The sequence below is a fragment of the Zonotrichia albicollis genome, unplaced genomic scaffold, assembly GCF_047830755.1.
Source record: "Zonotrichia albicollis isolate bZonAlb1 unplaced genomic scaffold, bZonAlb1.hap1 Scaffold_104, whole genome shotgun sequence".
NCBI classification, from domain to species: domain Eukaryota; kingdom Metazoa; phylum Chordata; class Aves; order Passeriformes; family Passerellidae; genus Zonotrichia; species Zonotrichia albicollis.
Window position 1 is genome coordinate 23,595 of NW_027428341.1, and position 13,644 is coordinate 37,238.

The 13,644-nt window shown below is 37.3% G+C and overlaps 1 protein-coding gene across 14 annotated transcripts in view; it reads left to right on the forward strand.

Moving 5' to 3' along the window:
• The window catches only part of LOC141727343 (N(6)-adenine-specific methyltransferase METTL4-like), a 52,683-nt gene that overhangs the window by 559 nt on the left and 38,480 nt on the right, over nucleotides 1-13,644 (forward strand). For all 14 annotated transcript variants that reach the window (XR_012578364.1, XR_012578363.1, XR_012578361.1 and 11 more), the window contains exons 2-8: nucleotides 955-1,469; nucleotides 2,176-2,238; nucleotides 5,417-5,783; nucleotides 7,892-7,961; nucleotides 9,784-9,958; nucleotides 10,170-10,276; nucleotides 10,888-10,976. Coding sequence is in view for 2 of the 14 variants with exons in the window: in XM_074533821.1 (XP_074389922.1) it covers nucleotides 1,041-1,469; nucleotides 2,176-2,238; nucleotides 5,417-5,783; nucleotides 7,892-7,961; nucleotides 9,784-9,958; nucleotides 10,170-10,276; nucleotides 10,888-10,976 (1,300 nt within the window). In the remaining 12 variants the exon portion in view is untranslated. The remainder of the gene's footprint in view (nucleotides 1-954; nucleotides 1,470-2,175; nucleotides 2,239-5,416; nucleotides 5,784-7,891; nucleotides 7,962-9,783; nucleotides 9,959-10,169; nucleotides 10,277-10,887; nucleotides 10,977-13,644) is intronic.

Here is a 13,644-nt window from a genome sequence, read left to right on the forward strand (position 1 = left end):
AAATGTAGTTTTAGGTTATAACAAAATGTTAAAATAGAAACTATGCTATGTAAGATTTTTTTTAAAGAAAGGACTTGCAGCGAGATAGCAGCCACAGGACACCTAAATCTTTCAGAGAAAGTTTCTCCTGATAAGAGAGCAATAAATTCTCTAACTTCTTCCCTCCTCACTCAGCCATGAAGATGCCAGTTAGGGTTGAGAGGAAGAAGTTGACGATGACCAGACAGAATCCTGTGTTTGAATGGAATTTATTCGTCATGTATGAGGTGTATGAATATGCAACAGGTTATTGTTTTTAGGAGTTAATCCTTCATTAATGGCTGTCCTTTTTCGGGCTTATGCTGCCCAGAAAGAGGTACCTGGACATCCGTAACTCTTTGTTTCTATTGTCTCATATTGTCCTAATCTAAATTGTCCAAATAATTATTACTCTAATTATATTGCTATTTTTATAACCATTTTTATTACTATTAAACTTTTAAAATTTTAAAAGCAAGTGATTGGCATTTTTCACATGTGTGAATATATATATAGCATATGTGTGTATATATAGCATGTGCATATAAATAGTATATATGTAGTCTACATAGCGTGTGTGTAACATATATAGTAAAGACATGTAGTGTAAATGCATGTATATGTGGTGTATATGCAGTGTGTAGATATACACACATACCATATAGTGTTAGACTTAATTGGTGGGTCATAGGGCTGTTTTCTGACTTGTTAAAAAGAGTAAGTGCATACCGTATAAAAGTATAAAAAAGTTGTGTAAAATTTAGCTGCTATAAAAATAGTAGTGGTATAGGGATGAACATAATGGGGAAAGCAGATGAAGTCAGGAGTTTCAACAGTGTGCCCTGTGTGGGCATGGAAATGTCTGTCAGAAGGTAGGTGCTAATTTATTAAACAGTGATAATTCTGTAAAGTGAATTCTTATAAAAATTCCCACAGGAGGAGGTTGCTCCAGGAAGAGCAAATGGTTGATGAAGGCCATGGTTTCAGGGAGCTGATTTTTCATCCTGAAAAGGGGACTTACGATGTCCGTGGTACATCGTCTGGCAGTGGGATGGCTTGTGGATCATCTCTCTTTCATCAACCAGTGTGGCTATGAGGTCTGTGACTCCTTTGCACACCCTGGTGATGTCACTCCCAGTACTTCTGCCACATCTACTGAAGACTGTCACAGTATTTCTACTTTTGCTGCCACCCCTTCATCAAGCAATGGTCCTTCTTACTGTCCTGGAAATGCTGTAGAAACAGAAGGTAAAAGAGCAAAAATGAGATACGTGTTTCGGGAGGAGTTCTTTGATATTTCTAAGCCCTATATAGCTGCAGCTCCTGAGGAGCAGCTGTGTCAGGGATGCCCTGAGGTGAGTCTGACAGAAATAAAGGCCAACAGCAACAGAGAGGAATACCAAGAAGGAGCAAAGAGTGACACTGGAGATTCTCTTGCCACTGCTAGGAAGGTATGTTATCTGTAACACAGTAAATTACAGTAATCCCTTGATAAATAATATACTACTAATATGGTTTTGCATACCTGAGTCTTTTTAGGTAGTGTAGAAGAGTGGGAACTTTTGAGAATATTCCTGTGTCCCTCATGTCAGTAATGTGCATTCTGTGTCTCATAAGCAGTGGATTGCTCCTGAAATCTCCTGACACTTGTTGTGGTCAGGTACACAGTCTGAAGCTGTGGTAGCTGTTGAGATTGTGCAGATTATCAAATTGGGAAGGACAGTATGAATTTACTTTCAGTGTTGTTTAGTACTGTTCCATACGGATAAAAGAAAATAAGAGTCACTTGTCTAAGCCAATAAATGTAATCATGAAGACATAGTTAATTTTTTTCTCTAATTGGTAAACTGCCCTTGGCAGCTGAAACTTTTAGTATGGGCCCGAAGGAGGCATGAGCACAAACTATGCACTAGGTGCCTTCAGATTCTAGTGCCATGAATAATTTAAAACAGTTTTAAGCCTATGTACCTTGTGAAAGCGTGCAGCAGGTTAGGTATTTTCAGATCTTTTTGCTTATTTGACTTGTGATAGAAAAACAGGAAACTTCCTTCTGCTTTTAGAGTTCATTTGTAATTCAGGTATTTTTGATGTGTTTTCCCCTTTTATTTCACTGTGGAATGATATGGATTTTGTTGTTGGTTTTTGCTAATTCTGCAGAAACATAGAAGGAAATGTGTGTTCAACCAAGGTGAACTGGATGCTTTGGAATACCATTCAAAGGTAAGTTGGAAAAATGTATATTTTACAAGTACCTGCTACCTGACTTTGGGCGTGTGCTGAGTGAAGGGCATGGTTGCAAACAAATTCTGGTTTTGTAGCTTGTTCCACTGGTGAAAAGAAGGAAAGGGAAAGGAAGGTCAGTCTCTCCAGTCCTCATTTGAATTTGTGCTTACAGCATGGATCTTCTATGTGGATACATGTGAACTTGCATCTGAGACATTAGAAAGACCTGGAAGCTGCATTCATATAGTAACTTGGACTGTTATAGACAACTGAATATTGTGTTGTGATGAGTTGAAGGTTAGGAATTGGCTGATTTGAAATTGGCATCGTAACCTGTTCTGAAGATAAGCTTTCAGTGTTTCAGGACACTGTGCTGGAGTTACTCAACACTTTGTGACCAAATGTGCTTCAAAATATCTTATTCTGCAATTGAAAAAAAAAAAAATCTTTCTCTGACATTTTATATTGTCCTACTAAAACATTATGAATGAATTTGAATTCAAGTCTGTATGCTTATGTCTGTTGTGTACTGGCGAAGATACAACTGAATTACACTGAAACATAGTAATGAATTGTAGAAATGCAATCTGTAGGTAATGTTTGATGTATTCTTACTGCTTTCCCAAATAGTAATGTGAACCTGAACTAGGAACTACACTTGCTTTCTTTCCTTTGACAAAAGTTTAATCATATTGGGCTTTTTGCTTAAATCTGTTCTGCCTGAACTACATTTAGATGACTATGCTTTTTTCTTTTATATAGCAACAGTCTTGTAGTAAACATGTGTGTGTGTAAACTTGCTTATACAGTGTAGAGGTCCTGTGATTATGTTTTTGAATAAGCTGTGCATGTGCAGAATCACCTTAAAGGAGAAAACTTTGAAGTTCAGCATCAACATGATTATGAAAACACAAAGGCTAAAAAATCATTCAACAATAGAAATAAGGAAAGAAATTAAAAAAAGAAGTTTGATTCCTTGGAGGTATGTGTAACTTTGGTGATATTTGGTGAATATGTGGAAGATACAGAGTTCGGAAAAATCAGTGACTCCAGTTAGCCTCTTGTATCATTCACAGATTAGAAAGTATTGGGTTTTTACTAAATTTGTGTTATTAAAGGTTATACCTCTGCAAGTTAAGGCAGATTATTTTGACACTTATTTATATCTGTAGACTCATCAAAAATAAATCCAAACAACCGCAATTTTTTGTTTTTGCAAGTGAATCTATGAATTTCAGCTGTTGAATCCATGTATGAATTTCAGTCAGTGTCAATATAGGGAAGAGTACAAAATACGCTAAACTCCTTCAGCAGCCATTTGTTAAATCTGCCTGCTTTGATTGCTTCATATTCAAGACTTTGTCCATCTGTAAATTAACACATGCATGTAAGAAGGTATAATTTCTGAAGATATGTTTATTAATTCTGTTGAAGCAATATGAGCTTTTTTTATCACAAACCTAGGTACTAAAAATTTATAACTCTGTACTGTCTGATATCTAGAGGTGGCGTTATTAAATTATGAAAAAAAATCTTTTTCTTCCTCTTCCACTAATCTGGGAATTGTAATAAAGTGCATTTTGTAAAGCCCTCTTGTAATCTTGAAGATTCTGTAATCAGAAGCTTTTGAAACCACAGTATAATGGCTTTTTACAGGGGCTTTAATAAAGCCCCTGTAACTGACAATGGACAAATGGATAAACCCACCTCACTGACAATCAAAACTCATAAAGGCTCCATGATTTGGAATAAAATGGGTCTCTAAATTTTGTGAAGCGGAGGTGCTGACTCCCCAGTAGGTGAATGACAGTGTAAATACATCCAAGACTTGTGTCATCCTGGACTGACTAACAGGCTATTTGAGATGTTTGCCACTTAGAAAAGTTGCAAAAATTGAGTTCTGATACTTTAATTTGATTTACTGATGGTACTTCTGTATGACTGTAAAATGCATAAACTGTTGTTTTATGAAGTGAATTGAAATGTGGAAAATTACTGATTTTTAGATCCCAGTATACATTTTAATTAAAAAGATGTTCATGGGCACAGTAACTTGAAATTAAATTAGAATTTTAAATTAAACTTCAGATAATTGCTTTGAAATTTGTGTTTGGTTGAAACAATGATATTCCACATCTGTTGTCTGAAATGTTTTATTCAGTAGTTTATCACTCTTTCTTTCTCCAGCATTCTAATTATTGTAACTTTACCAAAACATGAAAACCAACAACAGTGTGGTGTCCTGGTTTTGGCTGGGATAGAGTTAGTTTTCTGCTTGGTAGCTGGACAGCTAATGCACAGTTGATGGAGTTGGGAGTGCTGCAAATGAAAAATAAACCTAAGACTTCTAAAAAGCCCCAGAGTTAACATATTGAATGCTAAAGCTAGATCTGTTGCCCAAATGTCTGCACCCAGATGCAGCTGCTTTGTCCTTTCCAGCCTGGTCAGGATAGGTCGGAAAACATCAAATATTCTCATTTTGGGTTTAGCATGAGGGTAATGTTGACTGCAACAATTGAAACATTAGCGTGTTAAGCCGTGCTTACCCTGAGTCAAGGAGTTTTCAGTTTCCTGTGCTCTGCCAATGAGCAGGTGCACAAAGGAAGCTGGGAGGGAACACAGCCAGGACAGATGCCCCGAACTGGCCAGAGGGATATTCCATAGGATATAGGATATCGTGCTCACTATATAAACAATAGGAGTTGGCCAGGAGCCATGGATTTGCTACTTAGGGATGGGCTGGACATCAGTCAGTAGGTGTTCTTACTGTGCATCAGTTGTGTCTTTTGGGCATTACTTCTGTCTCACTCCCACTTTTCAATAATAAAAGTAATGATAATAATTTTTTAGTTTCAGTTTTTAAACTGATCTTACAGTAGCCCATGAGGTTTGCTTTTTTTCCTTGGATTCTTCTCCCCACCAGGGACTGGGAGGCATGTGGTGTAAGCAAATGGCTGTGTGGTACTTGGTTGCCAGCTGGGGTTAGACCAAGACGCCTTATTATAAAACCTTTGTAGCTTTTGAGCCAATGATCTCAGTAATTGGCAAGGATACTTTTCCCTGCCTGCAGATTGAAAATGTTTTGATTTCAGTTGTATTCCCTGGTCAAACAGACACTTGAAAGATCTTTTCTTTTTTCCTTTTTTTTTTTTTTTTTTTTTTTGTCACCATACAGGTCAGGAAGCTCATTTGGGAAGGGACTTTGGATTTAGTCCAAGAGGGACTCAAAAGTGGTTTTCTTCACCGTATGACTGCAAAACTCAGTTGCAGGAAGAATAATGTTCCTCAGCACATTGTCTGTGGGTTGGCTGAACTATGTGAAATGGCAAAGCAGTTTCCAGCTGTGAATGAAAGTGACCATCAAGCTGTATGTGTGCTAGAGGAGGAAACCTCCAGTGCAGAGCAGGACCTGCTTTCGTATGTTGTGGAAAACAGCTCAAACTGTGCAAAGATTATTGTGTTAATGGGGCAGAAATACTTGGTGCCACCAAGAAGCAGTTTCCTCTTATCTGATATTTCATGTTTACAGCCCCTGCTGAACTGTAAGTATCTTTAGGTGGTTTTCTCCTGCCCAAGAAGGGCAGTTAATGTCAAGATGACTCAGTGAACAGATTTTAGCTATAGCATTACGCTCATAGCAAATGCTGCTGCAGGCTTTCAAGGTGATATTTCTAACTTTGTGCAAATAGGTAAGGACTTTCAAAGGAATGTTGAAGGTTGGCTAGGAAATCATGTTATGAGGGAATTATTTGTCTCCAGGAGGCTCCTTTAAAAGTCTCAGCCAAAATGCAGCAGTTTGTGAGCGTGTTCTGAGCAGCTATCAGCTTAGAAGGCATGGAAACGTTGAATTGAGACTAGCTGTGCTGCTGGGTCCCTGTCCCACAGGATAAGCCTTTAGCATAGGTAGGTCCATGCTGCTGCTGAAGTGGTGATGCTGCTGTCTTGATTTTTAGCTAGATTAGTCCATGGCGGGGGGATGAGGTAGTGCACCATAAAGCTAGTGTTCACTTACAGACTCATCCTGTTCAGTGGCAGGGTCTTTTTAGATTGGAATAAACAGGTCGTGGAACAAAACCCAGTATCCCCCAGGGAGGGTAACAGTTTGAGAGGCTGTTGCACCCAGCTGGAAGGCAAGACCACCAGTAGCAAGCATGACTTGTCTTTTCAGCTTCTGTGTTTCACAGCTGAGGGTATTGGCTTATGTAAAAATCAGCAACAGGGAAATGAGGGGATTTTGGAATAATCAAGTTCTCTGTAAAAGTAGATCAAAAGCTATCCAAGGCACTATCCCCAGCCCTAAGCTGACAGCATGCATAAGTCTTCAGTGCCATTCCAGTAGCTTTCAAATTGACCTTCATTATTATTACTATTATTTTTGTCACTATCAGTCATAGCTAGGATTTACCAGACAGTCTTACAGGAAAGATGTTGCCTGTGAGCAAGAGCTGGGCATTACTGCTCTTCCCTCTAATCAGTAATTTTAGATTTTTTTTAATTGCACCTGAGAAGAGAGGAAGCATATGTAATTTAGATGCTATGATTTTTTAATTTTGTTTTTTATTGAGAAGATAATCAGGAAGTAGAATCTTGCTATCTAAATAATAATTTTGCATTTGAAGTCCAAAATCTAGCTAGGAAGCTGTTTTCATCTGTAGGAAAGAAAGAAGATTATTATCATTCTGCTACCACTCTCCACAGTGGAGCATATAAGATTCTCCAAAGAGTTACAGAGCAGTCCAAGAAATCTGAGCAAATGCTTTTGAAATAAGCAACAGTGAATGTTAACATAATGCCCTGACTGTAGACTTTTTTCCTGAGTAAATCTGCTGTCCATTTTAATTGTTATTTTTCATCTTCCCTTTCACCTGCCAAAATAGAAGTAATTCTTGCTGGTCAGTCCACTGTGAGGATAACACCTCCAGTGTTAAATGAATAATGTGTAGTAATCACATTTCATGAACATCAAATACTAAGCTGTTGTTCTTGCTGTCAGACTAAATGAAAGAACAAAGATGTTCTCTGGAGAATTAAAATTGGGGAGTTCTGTTTTTTTGTGCATGTGTTCTGTATCTTTTATCCTCCAGCTAAAGTAAACTCAGCTTCTCCCATGAAAACTCTATCGGTTCTTTTACTCTTCATTGATTCTCATTTCATACACTATCTGTCTCTCTTTACCTCCAGTAGTGCAAAACAGTTTTCTAGAGCTGGCTTGAAGCTCTGCATGTCTCTGTTGGCCTGATAAAAGATCAAACAGGACAGGAATCTTGCATTCAGGGCTGTAGCTTTTCACTCAGCTGGATGCCTTATTGCATAACTTCTGTTGGGAAACTTTGAAAAAATTTTACTTTTGAGACTTGCACTCTGCTATCCTTTCTTTCCCTGAAAGTCCTAAAGATACTCAAACTTTCTTAGAGGGATCTGACACAGACCACATAAAGTCTTTTCCTTAGGTAATCAGCCAAAAAATACTGAATTTTATGGATATGATTATCTGAATTAACACAAGCATGTCAAAAGTCTTTTAACTTCTTATTTGAAAAGAACAGAAGAAATTTGCAGTTTTGCTATATATCTGTTTTAACTCATAGATTTTTTTTAAAGCTACTTTACTGATTTTTCTTTTTTTTTTTTTTTTAATTTCACTTGCCAGACAAGAAAAAATATGATGTAATTGTGATTGATCCACCATGGGAGAACAAGTCTGTTAAAAGGAGTAACAGGTATGTTTTTTAGTAAAATCAACCAAATTTTGTCATCGTAGATTACAGAGGGTAATTAACATTTTAATATATTGATCCAATCCAGGACCACTGTGAGACTGTAGCTCAAACTTGTAAATATTTTCACACATGCTTACCTTCAAATCTATGGACTGCCTTAGGTATTTCACTGAAATGTGTTGGATACTTGGCATACAAGATATTTGCAAGAGTAGATCTTGAATTATCTAGCTGGTGAGAGAATGTTAGCTCTTTACAAAGAAAGTATGGATTCAGCTGTTCTGTACAGCCCAGATCATGCACATATTAGTTTGTAATTAATAAGGTTTCTTCAGTGGACATAAAGCTAGATAAATATGTAAGTATTTCCAGGACTGAAATCTTGCTAGGAAGTTGGAGTGCGTTTTTATTTAATTTGAGGTGTAACTTAAGCTTGAGTCTAATGTTTAGAAAAACATGATAATGCAGCAGTGAAATCTTCTAGTGCAATAGGAGCTCTGAGTACTGTAGTTTATGAAGTTATTAACTTAATTTTTTATGGGCTTCCTCCACTGCTGAGTAACATCATGTTTATGCTAGTGGAGTCCTCTTATTACCATGGAATTGTATCTCTTTGAAAGAAGGGTGGACAGGAAATATGGTCTTACAACTTTCTAGAATAAAGTTTGCCGTGGCTTTTGATCTTGTTATGAAGACATAACATTTGAAGATGTAGGGACGGATGTGTAGGCTGTCCTTTGAAAGCCCTTCAGAAACCTCTCTAAACTCTCATTCAAATGAGACATTTCTCATTCAGAAGTGTCTTTCTTGAGTATATAAGGTACTCAGAGAATAATTGTAGTTATGAGCATAAGTTAGTCACCAAGATCCTTTCTCCCTTATGAAATAAAGGCAAAAAATGGAGGAGCCATCACTGCTCATAATTATCTTGTTGGCAGCTAGTCATTGTGAAGCATTTCTCATCTAGGTGAATACTTTCTCCTCTAGACAGTCCAGGAGGTATTTGGATTTTATCCTTGTTTGCTGTTTCTCACTGTAGCATTGTGTAGGGTCCTGGCTACCCACATGGTGGCTGCCAATTTTCATTAGGCAGTGTGCCAATATTTTTGGTGCTGCAGTGTGTAGGTTCCACGAGCTGCAGTTTATTGATAGTGTAGAATTGCATCATGAAAAAAAAATGGTAGAACAGGACAGGATCTGGAAAGCATCCTGGATTCACCAATGTAGCATTCAGTTAGTTCAGAAAAGTGCAGAATGGTTTTGAATAACCTAGAAAACTTCCACCATGGCTGATAATTAAAAAAAAATGAACAACTTGTGAAAATAATTGGAGAAGTTGTTATCTCTAATGACCTGTTCTGTTGCCATTCAAATTAGTGTGACTCACTTGTCATTTTCATTCAGAAGAGAGTTTATTATGAGAAATGAATAGCATTACATTGCCTAAGAAGCTGTTCACTAAATAGCTTTGTTCTGGCACAAGGATGAGAATATTGAGTTACATCTGATAGTTCTTAAATGAAAAGAAACATGGGCTCCTAAACTTAAGAGTCACAACTAATAGTGCTTTATTTCAAGGCATAGTGAAAGTACATAGTTCAAGGTTCTGCTCAGCAAAACTTATGTTCATACACTAATGATTTTATATCAAATCTCTCGGAATTGTCCACTGGGTGTCAGTCTTGAACTATTTTTATGACTTAGATTGTCAGGAGATGATTCTTGAAGTGAGTGGTCTGTGTAATTTTTTTATCCATTTGTTTTGCTTTGAAAGTTTTATGGTTGGTATATGCTAATTTGCTTTCTTACTTTATTGGCACAGGTACAGCTACTTGTCTTCATGGCAAATCAAGCAGATTCCTGTACCAGCACTAGCTGCTCCAAATTGTCTTGTAGTCATGTGGGTGACTAACAGACAGAAGCACTTACGTTTTGTTAAGGATGAACTTTATCCTCACTGGTCAGTGAAAACACTTGCTGAGTGGCACTGGGTAAAAGTAAGTTCTTTATTTTGTTGCTTTCTTGGAGACTGAGAAGACTTGCACTATGACACTTTGTGTTCTTCTCATTTGTCTATTTACTACCATTTACGTCGCTATTTGAAAGCTGTGATATCATCAATATCCTTCTTTTTTTAAAGGAAAAGGTCTTGGGAAAATATGGGATATTAAAATTTTCTGCTGTATATTTTTAACTCTTTTGTGTCAGATTACTACAGCTGGAGAATTTGTGTTGCCTTTGGATTCTTTGCACAAAAAACCCTATGAAGTTCTCATATTGGGGAGAGTTCAGGCAGATGTAAAGGAAGCCTTAAGGTATGTCAGGATATTTATGGTAAATGTCTTTTTTTTTTTCAGCTGCTAGGATTCCCTTTGTATGTATCACTAACTCATAATGCAATATAATGTCCCAAAATCTCTTGGCTGATTGTGAACCTAAAGATAGCCTTATTAGCTTTGGAGTAAGGGAGTGCCTTAGTGAGACTAAAGAAGGGAACCCCTGTGTGTTCCTGCATCTGCTCTCTTGGGAAACTCTTGGACAAAAGCCTTGTGGACAGGGCTTCCTTTGCTGACAGGTTCTCTTGGACCACGAGCCCTTGGCACAGGCTGATGCCATTTTGGGGATGCTGCTGTTGTTCCATACATACTGACATAAAAGACTGCATTGTTTGTTCTCAGTGGCTTTGCATGGCTATTGTAAACCATGTTTTGTCCAAAGCCTCAATGATTTCATAATTTGTTTCATAAGTTGTTTTATGTATTATGTCTGAGCAACATTTAATTTCCCTTGGACTTTGAAGTTTGTGAATGAACATTCTGTGTGTTATCTCCCATCTGAAATAACTCTGCAAGAGCTGTAGCATCACATTGGGTAACATTCATTCATTCATTCTCACATTTCTTTTCTTTTCTGATTTATATGACAGGAAATCTGAAGGTGTTCTTCCAATTCCAGAGCATCAGTTAATTGTCAGCATACCCTGCAGTCTGCATTCACATAAACCTCCTCTTGCTGGTATGTTTTGGTTTTTATGCCTAATGTTTCTGTAGCACAGTGATCTTGGATGCCTCATTATGGGATGTACCTAGAAATGCCTTAATTTCCCATCTGTCAAGCAATTTTACTCAACAGAACTTGTGGTTCCTCTTAAAGTGTTCTGAAGCACCTCATCCTGAGAGAAAATTAATGTGAAAAGCAGAACTTCAAGTAGTACTGTGTGAACATTTTGGGTAGACGTAGAAAAAATATTGCATTTTTCAAAATTTATCTTTTAAATGCTGCAGAAACAGTTTTACAGATACTTCATATATGAAGTCGTGACAAATGACCTAAAGTACCTTGTGTGGGAGAGAACTTTGGGAGTACATAAAACAGGAAAGCAGAAACCTGTTTCTTTATTATGTCATCCTGAAATAAATGTTTACATATCTGCATGAATTGATTATATGCCTACAGTGCAATTATGCCTTTAAATCCAAAAACTTAACTATTTTAAGACTGCTAACAAGAGGCAAAAAATAAGGTATGCCTTGCTTGTTTCTGAGGAGTTGTATTTCGCTCACTGAAGTTGTGTTTTGCTCACTGAAATTGATGCAGTAATGCCAGCCAGCCAGTTAGTGTGGGTATAAATTAAACTTTTTAGAGTTGGTACAAAGAATTGTTCTGGAGCACTTTGACTAATTTAGTCAATAGGAAGTGGTACTTCTTTCATCATTACAGCACCTTAGAACTTTCCGAGGCTGTGGTAAGAAATATATTTAAAATCTCACCCAAAATCGATTTAATCCTCCACCAAGGGGGAAGCTCGCAATGAGTCTGCAAATATTCCAGGTGTTTTGTATTCACATCAGAAAGGCAAGTAGAAGAAATGTTTAATGCTCTTGGAGAGGAGAGGTGTCACACTTTGCTTCTCTGATATGCTTTTCTTTTTCTCTTCCCAAGGGGTAGAACTACTTTTGATCTGAGCAATTGTTGTATCTCCAGGGATGTTCTAGCATCTGTGTTTGGGGGCTTGCATTTATTAAATTACCATATATATATATGTATACATACACACACACCTGTTAAAAAAACTAGTAGAAAGGACATACTTTGGTTAGCTAAAAATGGAAGAAACAGAAGGGCAGTTCTAGAAGGATCTTTGTGCCATCCTGAAGCCACATCTCCAAGAATTAGGGCTACAGCAGGGTGTATATGTGTTGATTTAAGCTAATGAACAGTGGGGTGGTTATTTATGAGGCTGTCACTAGGGTCTCTTTAGCAAGCCAATATTTATCAGCAAACTTGGACACAAACAGGAGACTTGTGAGGCATCCAAGGGTGCAAACCAGCAGTTTGGATGTATTATGGAAAATTTTAGTGCAACAATGGTCCTCGGAGCAATTATTTTGTAGGGCAGATCTAGAAACCATATTGGAGAATACGTTATAAATTATAACCCTGAGTGGAATTTGAAGGAAACTGTCCTTCCTAATTTTTGGGTGTATTCCTTGAGTCTTCAGTTGAGTAATGGGATTTGATAACATTGGGCAGCATTTGTATTTCTCTTTGAAAAAATGAACTTGCTTGGAGCAATATGAATAGTTTAAAAAGTTTTTGTGAAAATCCACGTATATCCTACAGGTTTTTTGGCAGGTCTATGCAGAATATGGTTATGTAATGAAAAGGTAGACAGTAAAGCAAAAGCTGATTGCTGATGCTTTAACTTTTGTGCTGTACAAGGTGTTGCTTTCACGACCAGGCAATAATCTCAAGCAGCCAGTAGAGAGCAGCTGAGCTACATCCTAGAGGGGTTCAGAAGAAATTTGAACAGAAGCAGGGATTTGGCAAGGGGGGAGAAGGACACTTGATGAGTCAGACACATTCTTTATGCTTTGTTTTAGTAGTAACAAAGCCAAAAATATTAGTATTTACTGATGCTGTCTGGCACTTTGTTTCTTATTACAACAATAAAGGTTGTATGTTGGTACATATGTAGCCACTTAATGACTGATTATAAGAGTTTATCTCTCTGGGGGAAAAGAAAGATGTAAATTAAAGTAAGCCATCAAAAAGAGATGTTTGTGTTCCTACAGTGCATTTAACCATGAAATTGCAACTGTGGGGGTTTTGGTGATGCATGTGCTGTGTTCAATGCTTAGAGCTCTAATATGTCATTGTAAATGTACTTAAGCTGCTTTATGCAAATGTGTTAAAATCAAATTTTATTACTCCAGGTTTTGATTCAAATAACAGCAGGTTTTCTTCCTAATTCAATTCAATGGTGCTCTTAGAGAGCACAAAAGATACTCTGTTACAGATATGTATGAAGTTCTACATAACTTCACATCACCTTTTTTCCTTTTCCTGTATTACAGATTGTTCTTGTTATAGCCATTGCTCTTCCAGTTTTTAAGTATATGCATTTATTGTCAGAAAATAATGCTGTTGTGTAGGAGTTTGCCTAAAAGCAGTGGAATTAATTCTTGGCTATGTTCTAGCCAATTTGCATATATTCAGCAGAACTGTGCAATGAGGAGTCATGGGAGGTCCCTCCTCCTGTAGCAATGATGGTTTATTAGGCCATGTTATAAAGGTTTGCTTGGAACTAAAAGAAGTAAATGCCTTTTGTTTCCTTATAGGCCTTGTGAGCCCTTGCTGTAAGACTAATTGATTGTTGCATCAGCATCTAGATTTAACTTGA